At 48.0% G+C, this 19,340-nt stretch overlaps 1 protein-coding gene and 1 long non-coding RNA gene across 3 annotated transcripts in view; one reads left to right on the forward strand and one right to left on the reverse strand.

The window, feature by feature from the left end:
• Ppp1r13b (protein phosphatase 1 regulatory subunit 13B) overlaps positions 1-9,443 on the reverse strand; it is a 71,209-nt gene extending 61,766 nt beyond the window's left edge. For both annotated transcript variants that reach the window (XM_032908522.1, XM_032908521.1), the window contains exon 1: positions 9,189-9,443. In XM_032908522.1, the coding sequence (XP_032764413.1) occupies positions 9,189-9,197 (9 nt within the window). In that variant the 5' untranslated portion in view covers positions 9,198-9,443. The remainder of the gene's footprint in view (positions 1-9,188) is intronic.
• A 4,159-nt stretch (positions 9,444-13,602) lies between these two features.
• On the forward strand, positions 13,603-18,095 carry LOC116905503. The gene is made up of 3 exons (XR_004388546.1): positions 13,603-13,643; positions 14,978-15,075; positions 17,891-18,095. It is a non-coding gene; the product is annotated as an uncharacterized LOC116905503 (long non-coding RNA).
• Positions 18,096-19,340: the final 1,245 nt, after the last annotated feature.

The raw sequence follows: 19,340 nt of genomic DNA on the forward strand, positions 1-19,340 counted from the left end.
CCAGATTAGGGAGCGGCCAAACAGAAAATAAAACAGAGTATTCCTGCTCTCCTCTCCTGAAAGGCAGAAACGGAGCCACACAAAACTGTTAAGAGCTGCAACTGTAGCAGGTACAAGTCGAGCATCCTATCCAAAATCTGAAGTCCAAAGTTCTTCAAAAACTAAAACTGAACATCAGTATGAAACACAAGTAAAAGACTCCACACCTGACCCATGTGACAGACCTGTCGAAATAGTGGACATTAAAAATATTTACAGAACCTCCTTCAGTCTACAGGTATGATGCATATGGAACAACAAACCGTGTGTTTAAACATGAGCTCAATTCCCAAGTCGTATATGTAGAGAAACATTCTAAGATCCGGGGAAGGAGCTAACTCTGAGGTGCAGTCAGAGGCACTCAGATAAGGACACACGCTCACTGCAGGACAAAGAAGAACTAGGTAAACTATTCTGAAAAGAGACGGCTGCCACAGTGCTGCCTTGCCACACTCTAAGCCGCTGATTTACACACACTCGAAGTGGCATATAAAGAATATTCCCTCTCACTACAGAAGAACCACCACCCACACAAGTAGGATGGCGCAGCAGGTTTCTACTGCTACGATACAATGCCACATCCAAAACCAACTTAGGGAGGAACTGGTTTAGTTAGCTTACAGTTTAGAGTCCATCATGAAGGGAAGCAAAGATAGGCACTCAAGGCAGGAACCTGTAGGCAGGAACTGAAGCAGAATATCACGGAGGAATGTTACTTATTGGCTTGGTTTCCACAGCCTGCTCAGCCTGCTTTCGAACTTATAAAACTCAGGAGCACCTGCCCAGGGCTGGCACCACCCACAATGGGCTGGGCCCTCACACATCAACTATTACTAAGAAAATACACTGCTGACTTGCCTACAGGCCAATCTAATGGAGGCATTTTTTAAAATTGAGGTTCCCTTTTCCCAGATGTCCCTAGTTGTGTCTAGTTCATAAGACTGACCAGCACAGCAGGTAAAATCACTCGCTGTGTAAGCCCGAGGACCTAAGTGTGATGCCCAGAGCCCACAGGATGGAATGACCCCGGAAAGTTGTCCTGACTGCTTCATGTGCACTGTGGCATTTACATACTACAGAATCTCTCATATTTTCATTCATTCATTCATTCATTCATTCATTCATTCATTCTCTCTCTCTTTCTCTCTGTCTCTCTGTCTCTCTCTCTCTCTCTCTCTCTCTCTCTCTCTCACACACACACACGCTCGCTTGCTCACACATTCATACACTTTTAAAAAAAGAAAACCACTACAGCAGGCTGTATGTATGCTTCTGAGCATTTACTATGTGCCAGGTACCTTTTATGTAAGTTTAGGAGCTCCTCCAATCCTAAACTGTGACTGTTATCTTTAATTTAGGGAATAAAGAATCCAGGCATGGTGGCACACACCCTTGATCCCAGCATTTAGGAGGTAGAGGCAGGAGAATTTCTATGAGTTCGAGGTTTACCCAAGACCCCCCCACATGCTTTCCTAACACATAAAGTCACCTTAGCAATGCCTGAAGCTTAGAACTATGTCAGATACATTAAGGAGAGCCTGTCCCACTTCTTATAACAGGAATGTCGGGGTTGGGGATTTAGCTCAGTGGTAGAGTGCTTGCCTAGCAAGCGCAAGGCCCTGGGTTCGGTCCCCTGCTCCGAAAAAAAGAAAAGAAAAAAAAATGTCCCTCTCCCTTCACTGATGCTGAAGACACTACTACAGTTACATCACCCCCCACCTCTGCACCCCTCATGAACACCAGCACTTTCCACCCTCTGTCTCCTCCCTCACTCACTTTGCTCCAATCACAGGCCTCCCTGTGTGTCCAGCATACTGGGCACACTCCCACTATGGGGTCTTTGCATCTGCTTGAGCTATGATGGCGACAATCATGGCATATGCTATCAATCACAGCTGTGCCAAATCTTCAGTTACCATTTCCTTTAAACATACCAAAGTACCAACAGCACCTTGCACTGACGTATACACTCATATTTAAGATTTCATTTATTAATCTTAACAAAACTGCTTCTCGTTTTTCAGGGCTTTCATTGTTCTTCATGATTTCAGGCCTTTCATTGTTCCTCATGATGTCACCACACATTCTTATTTTATAAAATCTAGTAGCAGCAGCTTTTGCTTATCAATTAGTATGTACAACAGTCAGAAAGCTATCTTTGCAGCAAAATAAAGCAAGGCAATCAAGCCAAGAAAGTGTCACAATAGAACCTGATTATACTACTTTTTGGGCCCCAGAAGCACACAGTCTGTGAAATAACTATGGCAACAGCACTCCAAGGCACCATACCCCACCACACTTTGCTGAACAACCGTTCTCCATCTGGGCAAACACACAAAGATGCATGCTGACACCCAGTTATGTAACGTTAACATAATAGCCCAGTGGTATTTTAAGCTCTCGTCGTGTTTAAAGTCCTCAGTAACTACAAAGCGAATATGCGGCCACACACTGAAGGAGGCTAAGAAAAGGAAGACACAAACATAATGCAAGGCAGAGAAAACTACCACTCCTTACCAAGAACACTCGCCCTAGGAGTCTTTTAATGCCAGGCCCTACTTGACACAAGCATAAAAGAAAGAACCTTTTTGCCAGATCCCATTTAGCGGCACCTCTGGCAACACGCTTTGACTACGGCAATCTCCCCGGTTTCTGGCACAAGGACCAGGAGCAGAGGTGTCTGAGTCAGATCCTTTGTCTTTAGACCTTGCCTCGCCACGTAGCTTGGAGAACTTGGCCAAGTTTCTTTACCTCTTAAGGCTCACTCTGCACACAGACAGCACACAGCAGAGCACACGAGGACAAACACCACTTGCTGAGAGCTCACTCTCACCAAACTCAATCGTAGGAAGCCACAGAGCTGCGAAGATTCTGGCCTGAGGTGGAGCCTGGAGAAGAAAGGGTTCTCCTCTTAAACTCTGTTGCATGTGCAGAAAAACCACACCGGTAGCTTTTATACAAAACATTTTTGGCCCAGTGAAGTGGGGCTTAGTAGTTCAGAAATGCATTATGTTTAGGTGATCTTGTATGTCTGATTCTATCTGGGGGGACTTGAGCGTTATTTACTTAGCGTATAAAGTCAGGCTTATTGAGCAATCAACTAAATGCACCAGCATCACACACCCAAGTCCTCCCATCTGCTCCATCACACCACCTCCTTGACCTCCTTGACTCTTGCCATGCAAGAATTAGGATGCCTAGGTCTTTATGTGGACAAAATGAATGTCGGCTTCAGGGAAGTTTCTGCTCTAAACCAACTAACAGGCCAACCACAAATGCTTGGAAATTACCAGCTCATTGGACATATGAGAGGCTAAGGTCACAAGCCATTATAAGTCAAAAGGTCACAACATTACCAAGTAGGGAGTTAGAATCCAAGTCTCTCACATTTACTATTCAGTGCTGTGTCGCCCGTGGGACAGTTGGTGGTTTATAAGAGACCTACTCTGTATCTTAAAATATTTCTACGTAGGGGAAAGAAACATTGAAAACCTGCAATGTTTGTTTAATAAACGCTAACTACCACAAGTGAGTGCTACCCATACCTTACAGTGAGCATGCTCAAAGGGCTCCAAGGGCGCATTCAGTGGAACCAGGTGGTCAGACGGGACAGTCAGGTGGAGGTTAAGGAGCGCCAGCGTGACCATCACCACCGAAGCATCCTCCTCACACAGAACACACTTCAAAGCTGCATCACTTCCTGCTAGCCTCCTTTTGGAAGGGGAGAGCAGCCTCAGTCCCACTCCCTTGGTGTGTTCTATCCTCCGAAAGCTCTGCCAGCTCCCAAATGTCACTCTTTTCACAAGCATCTGTTCCGCAGTGTAGGTCAGACTTCCCGTTTTCAACTAAAATTTTTATTTCCACTCAATTTGTCTAGATATGGCCTCGGTATTATCAGCCCAATTGGGTCCTGTGGCATTCTTTAAATACCCCCTTTCCCTTAGGCACACTAAGTTTTTGCTGTTTTTAACTTCTATGTGTGTTTGCCTTCATGTATGTCTGTGTATCACATTCATGCCTGGTGACCACAGAGGTCAGAAAAAGGTGCTGGATACTCTAGAACTGGAGTTTCAGTTGAGAGCTTCTACTTGGATCCTGGGGCTCAAACCTGGTCCTCTGGAGCAAAAGCTAGTGCTCGTAACAGATAAGCCATCTCTCCGGCATCTTAGGCAAACTTCTTGTGGGGGCAGTGGTAGAAAATGCTTTTCTTTTTGTTTTCCTGAAAATAATTTTTCATACAGCATATTTTGATGGTGTCTCTCCTCCCCCAATTCCTCTCATTCCCCCCTCCCTATCCATCCAACTTCGTTCTTTTTCTTTCAGACACACACACAAGCAGAAGTCCACGAAAACACCATTGAGTTCATTTTGTATTAACTACTTCTGAGCATGGGACCTGCCCTTAAGTGTCACTGATACACCCAATGAGATTTCGTCCCTTTGCTAATGGTCATCAACTGCAGGTGGCTTGTCTGTTAGGGGTAAACCCTATGTCTCCACTTGCCCTTCTCAGTGCTGGGACCCTGTTGGGTTTGTGTTTATGTGGGTCTTACTGTCTCAGTTTCTATGTACATCAGGCCTGTAGTTCCTGGAAGACACCTTTTCCTGGTGTTATCTATCTCCTATGGCTCTTAGAATCTGTCTGTCTCCTCCTCCACATAAATCCCTGAGCCCTGAGGAGAAGGGTTTGACAAAACATCCCATTTAGGACTGGGTGCTCTTGTGTTGCTCTTTCTGCACACTCCCCATTGTGGGCCTCTGTGCTCTCATCCACTGCAAATACAAGCGTCTCTGATGCAGGCTGAGTGCGGCCCTGACTTATGGCTATCACAGCATGCCATTTGGAGTCAGTTTTTGCTATGTTCCTTTAACAGAATAGCCTGTGAGCTGTCTAGCCTTAGGTTCTCAGCCACGTTAGCAGTGTTAGGTACGGGTTTCACCTCATGGAAAGTGGCTGGTTACGCTCCAAACATCTGTGCCACCGTTACACCCGTAGATCTTGCAGGAGGGTCACTGTCGTAGGTCTCAGGGACTGTAGCTAGGTACAGTAGCATGCAGAGCACCTTCCAGTTCCCTGAATGCTAGCCAGCAGGGGGAAAGCTTCTCATCAGGTACGGGGGCTCAACCGCTCCGCGCTCTAGAGCATTAGTGTTGCCTTCAGTGAGGGGCCCTACCACCATCGAGTAGTAGAGAGGAACCAATAGCCTTGGCAGCAGCCTATGACGTTTGGGGTTTCCGTGGAACTGCTTCCCCAACAACTAAACAAGATGTACCCACTGCTGGAACTGGAGTTCCTTGGTGGCATAAGAGATCTAGTTGGGGCACTGTCTCCCCTATTATTTGGTGACTCTATTTAGAGTTCTTTCATATATGTGTATATTTCAGGAAGATTTTAAGAGTAGGTTCCCATGTGGTTTTTGAAATAGCCTTTAGTGTTAGTGGTCCCTCTCCATATTCCCTTCTTGACCCTCCTCTGCCTTCCCTCTCTCTAATCCTACTCTTCTAGTTTCCTGTCTTCCCACAACACTACATTCTAGTCCCCTCCCCTGGGGGAGCCTTTCCTCCTTCCATAGGCACCTGACTCTGTGGACTGCAGCACACATTGAAAGCTCCAGATATAAGAGAAAACATGAAATGTTTGTCTTTTGATATCTGGGTTACTTCATTTGGGATTTTTTTTTTTTTTAGCTCCATCCATTTACCTGCAGTTTTCAGAATATAATTTTCCTTAACAGCTAAGTAAAAAGTCCACTGTGTAAATGTCCACAATGCATTCATTCATCAGCTGATGGGTAACTAGGCTGTCTCCAGTCGGGGCTATTAGGAGTGGAGCAGCAATGAACGTGACCGAGTGAGGCTGTGTAGTAGGATGTGGAGTCCTCTGAGGTTATTAGGGAAAACATCTCTAAAGGGTCATCCATTGACAGAGAAGTAGTAATTAATGACTGGAACATAATATAATTCTGTTTATAGGGGAAATTTTCAAATCCAACTTTAAAAGGAGGAAGTTGCCAGGTGCTGTGTTATACTCCTTCAGTCCCGGGGTTCAGGAAGCAGGAGCAATCTCTGAGTTTGAGGCTATCCTGGTCTACAAAGTGAGTTCTAGGCCAGCCAAGGCTACATGGTGAGACTTTTGTCTCAAAACAAACATCCCCCCCACACACACACAAAGTAGAAAGTCACAGTGCTTTTTTTAAGTTTTATTTTCTGACACAAGGTCTCTTGATGTAGCTCTGACTGACTTGGAACTATGTAGGCCAGTGTTGCCTTGAACTCACAGAGATTCTCCGCTTCCAGCTCCCAAGTGCAGGGATTAAAAGTGTGTGCCATCACATCAGCCCAAAGCCTTGGGACTTTGCACAAGCGAACAGATGTCTTTTACAAGGACTTTGTCTGATGGGAGCTTGGCCACTCTTCACTGATTTTCAGCAGCTGAGATCCGGTGCAGTACACAACCATCTGGTCAGTTAAAAGTCACCAGAGACCATCATTACACCTGTAAGTCTCAAATCTGCATTGCCCAACCTGTTAACCACTACCTACCTATAGGGGACAATAAACACTTGAAGTGTATCAGTCCACTGGAAGTATGCTGTAAATGTATACTTTCAAGGGATTCACACAAAGTTTAATTTAAAAAAAGGAACTTAGGAGGCAGAAACAGGCGGGTCTCTCAGTTTAGAGAACCTTCTAATCTAAAAGAACAGCCGAGGCTACACAGAAAGACTATCTTGAAAACAACAATATAAAGTCTACCATCATATTGATGACTTAGGGGTCACTTTTTAAAACTATAGTTCAGGTGACCAGTGAGATGGTTCAGTGGGTGAAGGCATTGCTATCAAGCCTGACAACCTGAGTTTGATCCCGGAGACCCATCTGGTGGAAGGAGAGAACCTTCTTCTGTAAGTTATCTTCTGACCTGCATACTTAATGGTGGTACTGTGCATATACAATAAATAAATGTAATTTTAAAAGTATAATTCAGATAAACACAGTTAACAAAAGGGTATGAAGAGAAATATTTTGGTAATTTTTATAGGACCTAGGATATCTTATACTGCATTTAATCCTAATGGGTATTACATTTTATCTGACAGTCCTGCTGCTTTTTACAACCACAGAATAAGAACCGATCTTTCTTTGATTATTCATGGTGATGATCCACATCAAATATAGAATAAAGCCAGAAAAATCACATCTACACTTTGGATACATAGTGTAAGATATCATTAAGAAAGAAAGATGTGTTCTTAAAAGTTGTATTAAATTTACAATCTCCACCTGTGTTAACAGAGGAAGGACTCAATCATACAAATAGTATCTTTAAAGATAAAGAAAACACAAAATAAAAGACATAAAAGAGGGATTAAGAAAAACACCATAGGTTTCTCAAAGTCTCTTTAAACAAAAGCAGTTTTAAACTAATAAAAGATCTGCTTTAAAAAGCACTATTTGAGTTTTTAAAGTAAACATCCCATTCTCCTGCTAAACAAACATTTTAAAAACAAAATTTGTTATTGTAGACTGGCAACTCCAATTGCATGGATAGGAGTAAAAATGTCTGAGCCACCATATGGAAAAGTAACCCAAGGTTCCTAACAGGACATTTATAATTAAACACCACACAATGAATCATAAAACCTGCCAAACATTTGATAATCTTCAATATTATTATAGTGTGGCTGCATTGTCACGGTAACTTTCAGGACTTCACTGAAACGGCTTTCAAAATTCCAAAATACCACAATACCATCTCGACATTCAGCCAGTAAGAAAAAGGAGGAAATAAGGTATATCCTGTAGAGATTAAAATGACAAACTGAAAACCCAAATCTATATTTAAAATGTAGTACGGCATGGCATTCTGCTTAGCACTTCTGAAAAACCGTCCTGGTTGATCTTCAGGATCATACTTCAAATACTGATGAGTTCTTATCCCCATTTTAGAGGTAATTCAGGCTCAACTCTGTCAAGGACACAATGCTTAAAAGTTCCAGAACAATCGTTTGACCCCCAGCTCTGATGCTCACTTAATGCTCTTTCCACTACCAGACAAACGGTTAAAAACATGTTTAGAACTCAACAAGCCTAACACCAAAGGATTTAAGGATCAAGTAGGTCAAACCTTAAAACTCTACAAACACCAGGGGTTGGAATCAGCTCAAAAGGGGGGAGAAGAGATTACCAAGAAACAGGCAATTATTTCAAGGGGGGAGGTGGCTTATAAACTAATCAGCTGGGTGCAGCATTGCAGAACGACAGTATTCAAGTAAAAACGCAGAGAGACATATTTCCCCTGTTTCACGTAGGCTTCAAATTTTTTCCCCTGTGGATCTGGGATATATAAACTCAGTGGTAAAGCACTGGCCTAGCCCTGCAAAGCCCAGGTTTGATCCCCAGCACTTCAAAGAGAAACGAACAACAAAAAAAGCATTGTGTGTTACTTTATTAGTCTGAGAATTTTACTGAGTAGACACTCAAAAAACAAGACGTCCAATTGGGTGCAACCTATGTCGCGTTTTGTTTTTTTTTAAACATCAATTAACGTATATACTTCACAAAAAGCCCACTTTAAAGAAATGAGAATTCGGCGTCCACCGCGGCTTGTATCGCACGCAGGTAAAGGAAAAGGCAGGGAAGGTGGCAACTCCAAAGACGAACGTCTTCCTAGCCAAAAGCATCCTCAAGAGCAGGACAAAGGCTCCAGCGACACACAACCCGCTCAACCTTAAGGGCACAGGGACATCACGCCAGGTGGAGCAAATGTACCCACGGGGAAGCCTCGACAAGGGGACTTCTAAGATGGCTCTCTCAATCCACGCACGGCGTGCGTTCCACCCAGTGCAGGGGGAAACGTGAATTCCGAGCGTGTGAACACCGCACCCGGGTGTCGCCGCGAGGAAACCGAGGCACGGGTCGCTGGCCGGGAGGGGCCGTCCGTATGCGCCGCAGCCCCAGGGGCAGCCGACAGCCCTGCGGAGGCCGCTCGCCCGGTCCGCGACCCCGCCCACGCTCGCCCGCCTGCTGACAGCCGCCGCCCCACCTGCCCCTGCGCCCGCCCGCCCTGCGCGCCCGCCCGCCGCTTCCTCCCTGCCCGGCCCGCCTCCGCGCGGGCGCCGAAACGCGGCGCCGCCGCCCGCACCCACCGGCATCATCGCGGCGCCGTCCGCCGCGCCCGCGCTGCCTGACAGGACGCAGCTCCGGCCGCCTCACAGGCCGCGCACCCGCTGCGGCGCCCTGCGCCCCGGCTGCGGCGAGGCGGCAGCTGCGGAGAGCCGCGCAGCCCTCGCTCGTCCTGTCGCGCCGCCCCGCGAGCCGCGTCGCCGTCCCTCAGCCGCCACCGCCGCCTCTGCTGAAGCCGGCCGCCTTCCGCCACCCACTCCGCTCACCCCCGCAGGCTGCGGAGGCCCCTCCCTACGCGTCGCTCCCCCACCCGCCTACGCCACCCATGATTGGTCCGGTGGGGGAGGCGGGATAAAAGGGCGGGGCCTCTCCGCCGCGGCCAGGTGAGAGCGCGCTCGTGCGCGTCTGCGCGCTCGGAGGCGGGGGGAGGGGCGCGCTGCCGACGCCGGCCCCGCCCCCTCTCCTGCATACCAGCTAAGGGGGCGTTGGGGCTCCGAGGGACCTCCGAACCTGGAGTCTATGAGACTTTGGCTCAGGGTCACCTCGGACGAATAGGGAAGGGCAGAGAGGAAAGGGCGGCTGGGTCTGGCCCAGAGTCGCAACCGGAGGAGATTCGAACCTCAAGATCCGAGAGGCCAGTGGCGAGTTGGCCACAGACCAACTCTGACCGTAACATACCGCCCCCCATGTGTCCAGAGCTATGTAAGGCCACGGGCCGAAGCTATGAGGTGGGCACAGGGTGTCCCCGACGTGTCTACATCAGCCGATTGCAGACTGCTCAGTGCCCCGGGCCGGGCCGCAGGGACTTGGGTCTCTGCCCGGCTTCCACCGCGGACTGAGCCATTGAAACCTTCCTGGACAAGACACAGGCTCTCAGCCTCAGCCCTTCACATGATCCATCCCACGACTGAAGAAAGGGCCCATCCCGACCTGTGTCAGTGTCCTTGGAGATCCAGCTGGAACGTCCCAGGGTAGGGTCCAGTCTGCAGCTTCAGGGCCCAGGTCTGTCTTCAGAACGTTGCTTCCTTTGTCATTCTTCCCTCCAGCCTGGGAGCCTTCGTGACAGAGGCTAGAGCAGGCCCCAGAGCAGATCCTCAGCAGAGGCTGCCGGGTGGGCAGGCACCCTTTCTGAGTACTCCAGGTTGCGCCATTTGCCTGAACTCTGACAGATGAGACGCAGCGGCTGATGAACTGCACCGGACTTAAACTTCCATGAGATTCCAGAAACATGAAGACCCGCTGGGTGGCCCCAAACACAGAAAGGGTAGATCACTTTGGGAAGTACCCAAGCCCTGGAGAGGGCAGCAGTTGTTGATCAGGGGCAGTGGATAGCCTGTCTGGTTAGCTGAGTGACGGGAGGCTGCTGCTAAGTGGGGGCAGAGGGAGGGAGGAGGCCAGAGTTACACCAGCCCCCTTATAGGCAGCCACGCCTGCGCTTAAGAGGCCACGGGGGTTAGTGATTGAGAGCGTGGACTTTCCAGTTGAACAGACTCGGTTCCACGCCACTGCTGCTGACACACCCTCGCTGTGTGATCTTAGGCGAGCATATCTCTGTCATAGGATGTGGTAGGATAATAGTACCTCTCTGGAGGAAGCTCAGGTGTGATGGATGAATACTTCCCGAAGTTTGTGGCATGTGCCAGCTGCCCTGTGAGTTCTGTAGTTACTTATCGTTAGCAAGCAGGCTTGGTGTGAAAATGTCCCCAGGGTTCTAAGGCTGAATACATATGGACCATGAATGGTCAATGACACATCCTTTCTGGGAGCAGGATTCTGAGAGAGGAGGAAGTTCGGGGAATGAGTGATTTTTACACCAGATGTCAAGAGACCTGGGCCCCGATTCCAGCTCTGCTCCATTTCCTGCAAGGTCTCAGGCACCTCATACCCTGGGCCTTGCATTTCCCATCTGAAGCAGAAGGCGGGTTAGAGTCTGTAACCTCTGGGCCCTTCCAGTCCTGATGTACTAATGTCCACATGCTGGGTAGGGGTAGATGCTGACCCACTTAGGCCGGACAAAAGACAAGCCCAGAAAACTGTTAACTCACTCTCCTAAGAGCATCTTGACTACAGGTCTGTTTTTGCATAGATTTGATCTCCAGAACCCATGTGGCTGCTCACAACTCTCTGGAACTCAGTTCCAAGGGACAATACCCTTTTCTGTCCTTTTCGGGCGGGCACACAGACATATACAGAAAAACAAATCTAAAGTTTTATTTATCTATGTGTAAGGTCTGTGTTACTGATGCACACATGCATACATTTATGTATAAGGTCTGTGAGTGTAGATGCACGCATTCATACATTTATGTATAAGGACTGTGTGCATTGATGCACACACACATACATTTGTGTATAAGATCTGTATTACTGATGCACACACATACATTTTATGTATAAGGTCTGTGAGTGTAGATGCACACATGCATACATTTATGTATAAGGTCTGTGTGTGTGGATGCACACATGCATACATTTATGTATAAGGTCTGTGAGTGTGGATGCACACATGCATACATTTATGTATAAGGTCTGTGAGTGTAGATGCACGCATGCATACATTTATGTATAAGGTCTGTGTGTGTGGATGCACACATGCATACATTTATGTATAAGGTCTGTGAGTGTAGATGCACGCATGCATACATTTATGTATAAGGTCTGTGTGTGTGGATGCACACATGCATACATTTATGTATAAGGTCTGTGAGTGTAGATGCACGCATGCATACATTTATGTATAAGGTCTGTGTGTGTGGATGCACACATGCATACATTTATGTATAAGGTCTGTGAGTGTAGATGCACACATGCATACATTTTATGTATAGGGTCTGTGGGTATTGATGCGTACACACATACATTTTACGTATAAGGTCTGTGAGTGTAGATGCATGCATGCATACATTTGTGTATAAGGTCTGTATTACTGTTGCACACACACATAAGGTCTGTGTGTGTGGATGCACACACATATACATTTTTTTCTAGAGGAACCTTCTGGGTCCTCTAGAAAAGCAGCAATTACCCTTAACCGCTGAGCCATTTCTCCAGCACCCAAGCCTTTTACCCTTACCTGCAGAACTTAGGGGCACAGTGTCTTCCAGGATTGCCTCCAGGCAGTATTTACCAGGCCAGGCTGGACAGCATGTCCCTTTGGTCCCAAAAGTCACACTAGTGTTCAGGTCCCATCTTCTTGTACCTCAAAAAAGACATTTGTAGTTGCCACCCTCTTCCCCCAGACTTTAGCATCCGCCAAGCCGCAACCATTTCCCACAGCACCTGGAACACAGACACAGATTCACCACAAACCCTTCAGCATTTCCCATCATCTACATCAGGATTGGTTCATCAGAAGCCCCCCAGAATCACATTAATGGTAGATTGCAGACATTGGGGGTTATAAGGTGTCCATATTGTTTAGAGATGTGTCCCAGCACGTGTGAGAGGTCTAGGCTACAGTTGGGTGTCAGAGGGACAGAACAAGGCAGTGAGGAGCAGCTGAGCTGTAACTGGTAAATTCTCAGTTAGTCTTAAGTCGGGGTGATGAGTCTGTGGGGCGTGCTGTACTCTCCTCTGTTCCGTACCTTTCTAGTATTGTGTACTAAAAATGGTTAAGTATCCTTCAAAGCAAATTAAAACTCCCTTGAAGAAAATTAGCATATACTCACATTTGCATAATGAAATTCCGGGAGGGTTCCACCGAACAGGAAGAATACAGGAATGCCTGCAGGTGAGGATGGGGACTGGGCATACCAGGGACAGATATAAGTCACACTTGGCACAATTAGGTGGCTTTCGTTTTTTTAACTAAGTCTTGTTTTCAGAACAGTTTTAGAGTTGAATATTTACACCACCTTTGCAGCCACTCTCACACTTACAGGGTTTGCGTTCCAATAAGCATGCCGACATGGAACATGTCAATGTGGGGAAGTCCGTGTACCTGTAAGCTATCGCCTCAGCGGTAATCAATAGATCCCCAGAGTACCACTTCCTGGTGATCGCACAGCTGACTGGGAGTTACGACTCTCCTGCTGTCCCAAGTCATTGCAATGTACCGATCCCAACACTAACTGCCCACACAAAGATCAAAGTCCAAAATGTGAAATATGGTTTCGACTGAGCTCACATCTCCCTTGCACCACCATAAACAGCCTTCAGTGAAGCCGCTGTAAGGTGTGGCCCTCTGTAGACTTTTCCTGCCCAGTTTCCTCTAATTATCACTATTATTCTGAGGGTGTGTCCGTGTTTGTGTGCGTGCCTGTGGTATGTGAGCATGTGAAGTCCCATGGCTGATGTTGGGTATCAGCCTCAGTTGCTCCCCACCTTATTGCTCCTAATTATTTTTAAACTTTATTTCATGTGCATGGGTGTTCCCCCTCCACGTAGGTCTGCGCACGCATGTGTGCCTGTGCCCGTAGAAACCAGAAGAGGGCACGAGATCCTCAGTCCTGGCGTTACAGATGGTTGTGAGCCATCAGGTGGGTGCTTTGACTTGAACCCAGGTCCTTTGGAAGAGCTCCTACCTGCTGAGTGGTCCCTCTAGTCTCCCATTTTAGTTTCTGAGACAAGGGCTGGGACTGGGTCTGAAGCTCATTGGTTCTAATAGACTAGCTGGCCGTCAAGGGTCTGCCTGCCTCTGTCTCCCCAACACTGTGGCTGCAGGCGTATGAGTCTGTGCTGGCTTGGTTTACTCGGTTTTTGGTTTTGTTTTGTCTGTCCTGGAACTCACTCTGTCCACCGTGGTGACTTTGAACTCAGAGATCCTCCTGCTTCTGCCTCTTGAGTCCTGCTGGGATTAAAGGTGTATGTCACCACAGCCAGGCTCTGTGTCCGTTTTTTTTTTTTTTTTTTTTTTTTTTTTTCGGAGCTGGGGACCGAACAGGGCCTTGCGCTTGCTGGGCAAGCGCTCTACCACTGAGCTAAATCCCCAACCCCTGTGTCTGGTTTTTTACCTAGGTGTCCTAGTTTGCTTTCTAACAGCCTGAAAAGTGTTTATTTCTGCTTAAAACCTATTGAGTCCACCATGATGGGAAGTCAAGGCAGGAACTTAAACAAGAACCTGGAGGCAGGAACTAAAGCAGAGGCCATGGAGGAGTGCTGCATAGACTTACTCTCCATGGCTTGCTCAGCTTTCTTGTATGCCTCAGGGTCACTTGCCCAGGGTAGGGACCACCCACAGTGGGCTGGGCTCTCCCACATCAGCTAATAATCAAGAAAATGCTCACAGGCCAATCTGAGGGTGTCTTTTTCTCAACCGAGGTTTGTTCTTCCCAGATGACTCTAACCTGGGTCAAGTTAACAAAAGACTAATCGGGGCACGTTCTGTAGAAGGTTCCTCTTTGGCATGTATGAGATGTTTTTTTTCTCATGATCAGACTGAATTAGGGGTTTATTTCAAAGGAAGATCGTAGAAGCGGCTGCCACTCTTGTCATGTGACAGCAGGGCATAGACTGTCACCAAAATTTAGCCTTGGATGTGTTCATTTTTATCACTTGGTTGCCATAACATTTTGTTTGATTTTTTTTTGAGTCAAACTGTATAGTAAGATAAATATTTTAAAAATTTAAGACATGCATAGCTTACTGTGGTTACCATGGGAAATACCACATACAGAACTGAGTGACTTAGACAACAGAAATAGGCAGAAATAGTTTGAGAGGCTGGAAGTCCAAAGTCAAATTCAAAAGATGACATCCAAGGCAGGGTGGGTTCTCCAAGGCCTACCTTGTGGTCTTGCCAATGGCTGACACTAGCTGTCTCTTCTAGAGTCTTCTGTGTGTTCACGTGCGTGTTACTTCCCTCTTTTTATAGGATGCCAGTCATAGTTGGACTGGGGCCCAGCCACAGAACCTCATTTAGCCTTAATTTCCTCGTCTTGCAACCACAGTCACATTCTGAGGTGTATTAAGGTGAGGACTTTTGTATCTGACTTGGGGGTAGGCACAGTGGAACTCATAAGACCTTTCTAAGCACAACTTCTTTGGGGGAGGTATTTTATTTTTTATTTTTGTCTTTTTTTTAAATTGGATTTTAAAAAATTATTTACATTTCAAATGTTATCCTCTTTCCCGGTTTCTTGTCCATAAGTTTCCTATCCCCTCTGCTTCCCCCTTCTTCTATAAGGGTGTTCCCCCACCCATCTACCCACCCCTTCCCACCTCCCAACTCTGACATTCCCCAACAATGGGGGTCAAGCCTTGGCAGTACCAAGGGCTTCTCCTCCCACTGGGCCCAACAAGGCCATCCTCTGCTACATATGCAGCTGGAGCCATGGTCAGTGCCTGGGAGACCTAGTTGGTTGGCATTCTTGATCTTATGGGGTTGCAAGCCCCTTCAGCTCCTTTAATCCTTTCTCTAACCCCTCCAATGTGGACCCTGTTCTCAGTTCTATGGTTGTCTGTGAGCATCCACCTCTGTATTTGTCATGCTCTGGCAGAGTCTCTCAGGAGACAGCTATATCAGGCTCCTGTCAGCATGCACTTCTTGGCATCCCCAATAATGACTGGGTTTGGTGGCTGCATGTATATGGGCTGGATCCCCAGGTCGGGCAGGCTCTGAATGGCCGGTCCTTCAGTCTCTGCTTCAAACTGTCTCCGTATCTCCTCCTATGAATGTTTTTGTTTCCCCTTCTAAGAAGGGGAAGAAGCATCCGCACTTTAGTCATCCTTCTTCTTGAGCTTCCTGTGGTCTGTAGATTGTATCTTGGGTAATCCGAGCTTTTGGGCTAATATCCACTTATCAGTGAGTGCATACCATGGGTGTGTTTTTGTGATTGGGTTACCTCACTAGTTCAGCTCTTCCCATTCCTCTCCCGTGACCCAGCAGCCCACTCATGGCTACCCCATGCCCTCCCCCTTTCCTTTCCCAAGGAGACAGGCCCAAGATCATCTACCTCCCCGTGTGACCTAGCAGTGGCCAAGTCTCTGTTCACTTTTCAGACCTTCCTTCCAGCTTCTGAGGGTGGACCTCACTCACTTTCCCAGACTGCTGACCTCAGGTCAGGGTCACCCCATCATGACCTCCCTTAGACATGCCAACGTCCCCTTCCCTCCCAGGGCCCAGGAAGCCAATTCAGTCAACACGTGTCCTATGAGCTAGGCCCCAGTGGCCTAACTTCAAACAGGATAGATGAGGTCCCTGTCCTCACAGAGTGCACATTCCTGTCAGGGGAGAAGATGTTAAATGCTGGCAAATGTGCTTTAAAGTTATAAAACCAGGTAATGGGACAGAGATGGCTGTTCTACCAGGAGAAAGTAGCATCCGAGTCGGTAGCTGAATTTCGATGACATAGCCTTGTGAAGTTCCAGTTGAGGAGGAGGGGGTGGGGAAGGAAGGCGCCGGTGGGGTGTAGTCAGGGCTGGGGAGCTCTATGGAGGGACTGTGGAGCATGATGAGCTCAGTGTGTGTTCTGCGCCCAGTCTGGATGTGTCCCGAGGAAATTCCAAAGGAGTAGAGAGACCAGATTTATATTTTTTCAGTGCCCAGGGACAGTTTAGAAGGCTAGCTGGCCTGCTTCAGGAATGGAGGAATACTAGGGTAGAGAGAGTGGAAAAGGGGGTGGGGAGTGGGGTAATTTAGGGTGTGGTTTGAATGGTGGGACTTGGGGAGGGTGGGAGAAAGGCTCAGGATGGCCCTAAGCTTCTCTTCAGTGCTGGGGACCGAGCTGGGGGTAGCAGATGTAAAGGGAGGCTCAGTGATGATGTCAGCGTTGATACTTTGCAGGGCTGGCCTCTCCTTCCTTTGTCCAGCATAAGCCTGCACCTAAACCTGCCGTCCTACCCACACTTCATCAGGAGCTAGCCTGGGCACTTCATCAGGAGCTAGCCTGGGCACTTCATCAGGAGCTAGCCTGGGCACTGGCCCCACCATGCCTGCTTCACACGGGTTTCCTGCCCTTTCCCCTCAGCACGCTCCCCTCTGACTTCCAGTTTAACCTCCCTGTACCAGAAGTGGGCTCCTAAACAGGAAACCAAACCCAGCCCTGTAGTTGTAAACCCTGAACATCTACCACAGTCCCAAGACTGGGCGGCGGGCAGAGCTGGACTGGGAGAACAAAGCTCCTCAAACCCTGGGGATCCGGTCTCCTCCACCATGGTGGACAGTAAAGCTACCTCATCAGCACCAAACCGGTCTGCTCCTGATCAGTGTGTGGTAGGGGTGGCAGAGGGACAAAGGGACCCTGGCTTCCAGGGAATTTTCACAGTAGCTGGTTGTGAACCAGACTTCTTCCTGTGGCCATTAAGAGTGCGTAGGAAGGAAGTCAGCGGCATTTTGGGAGTTCACAGGCCCCAGGAGTGAATCGGTTGCTATCACTCTACACTAAATGGACTCTCCCGTTTGTAAAGTTGTCAAGTCTGTTTGTTGCTTTTTCAACCCGACCTAAGTTAGACTCAGCTGGGGAAAAGGAACCAGAGCTGGTTCCTCTTGATTGAGAAAATATCTTCATCAGATTTCCTATGGGCAGTCTACAGTGTGTTTTCTTGATTCATGTTTGATGTAGGTGGACCAGTCCACTGGGCACGGGTCACCCCTGGGGAGGTAGCTCTGATTTGTATGAGAAATAAAAGACTAAGAAAGCCAGTAAGAAGCAAGTCAGCAAGAACAAGCCAGTAAGCAGTGCTGCTCCTCACCTCTTCAGTTCTCACCTTCAGGTTCCTGCCCTGACTTCCTTCAGTGAGGGACTATGATGTAACTGGAAGCTGAAATAGGCCCTTTCCTCTCCAGGTTGCCTTCGGCCATGCTGTTTTAGCACAGCAGCAGAAACCCTAACTAAGGATGGCCATGGTATCGAGCTGGCCTCTGAATTTCTATCTCTAGACCCATAGAGAACTCATCAGAGAAGTGTCTTTGTGCAATAGAGAGGTTAATGAAGAAATTCACCTCTGATCAAAGCTCAGAGAATAAGTGTCAGTCATAAGTGGGACATGTGTATCACACGCACGTACACATGCATGTGCATGCATGTGCACATATACTCACACATGTTCACATACCTGCACACTCGCATGTACATGTGCACACGCATACACACACACACACACACACACACTTGCAGGGCTCAGTGACCATCTTGGAAGAGCCAGAGGTTGGGACAAGACCGGAACAGTGTACACACAGAAGCCCTGCACTCGTGAACCCACAGCAGCAGTGTTTGCCTGCACGAGACCTGTACAAGATCAAACCGGCCAACATTCAGAGGTGCTTTTGACAGTTGATGGCTTCTGCAAGAGACGATTTTCTTCAATTTAGATCCTGGTAGGATCAGACTCCACTGGGTGACCATACCCATGAATGTGGGCAGTATGAATTGGATGTGGTGGGTTACTAAGAGGGAAAGGCTGGTAAGGCAGGGGATAGATCTGGGAGGAGCTGGGGGAGGAGTGGGGAGTGGATGGAATCAAGATATATTGAATAAAGGTCTTAATTAGTAAAAATGTATCTTAAAGGGAAGAAGGGTTGGCATCAACAGGTATTGAACATTCTGTAAGGGTCTCACGTACCCCGTGCTGACTCCAGGTGCCTACACAGAGGAGTCTCTAATAAACAGCACAGCAAGCTGCTGTCTCCACCAGAAAACAAAATACTTCGGAAAGCCCACAAGCGCTTCTAGAGCTGAGTGTCAGCAGGGTATTCCTGCCAGGAGACGGCACACAAGGCTGGACACTCTAGAGGGGTTTAAGGACCTGCAAGCAGGCCTTCTGACACTGTCCCTCTGGGATGAGGGATTAAGCCTGAAGGCCAAAGCCCCTGGCAAGTGTTAGGATTTGCAAGGCCTGAGGCAGATGGAGCGCGACCAGCTATTCTCCATAGCCAGGAAGACCCTGCCCCTCATCCAGGGCTGCAGAGCCGATACCTACTTGGAACAGGGCTCAAACCAGCAGCCTAGGGACTGGTTCAGTTCTGCAGCTCTGTGGTACATACCCCACTCTCTCTCCCCAAGCCCAGTGCACAGGCTGGGCGTTCCCAGGTGCCAACAGCGCACGCGCGCACACGCGGGTGTGTATGTGGTATTCTGTAAGCTAAGGAACTATTATTCTCCCAGCTCTTAGCCTCTCCACCCTGCTCCCCCCACACACACACCATGGGAGGAGAGAGGCCAGAGCTAGGCCTGGATGATGCTTTTACTAGTTCATGCCTTGGTTCTGACTTCTTCTGTACCCTGGTGCTAGATACC

Source organism: Rattus rattus, chromosome 7, assembly GCF_011064425.1.
Source record: "Rattus rattus isolate New Zealand chromosome 7, Rrattus_CSIRO_v1, whole genome shotgun sequence".
In the NCBI taxonomy this organism is placed as follows: Eukaryota; Metazoa; Chordata; class Mammalia; order Rodentia; family Muridae; genus Rattus; species Rattus rattus.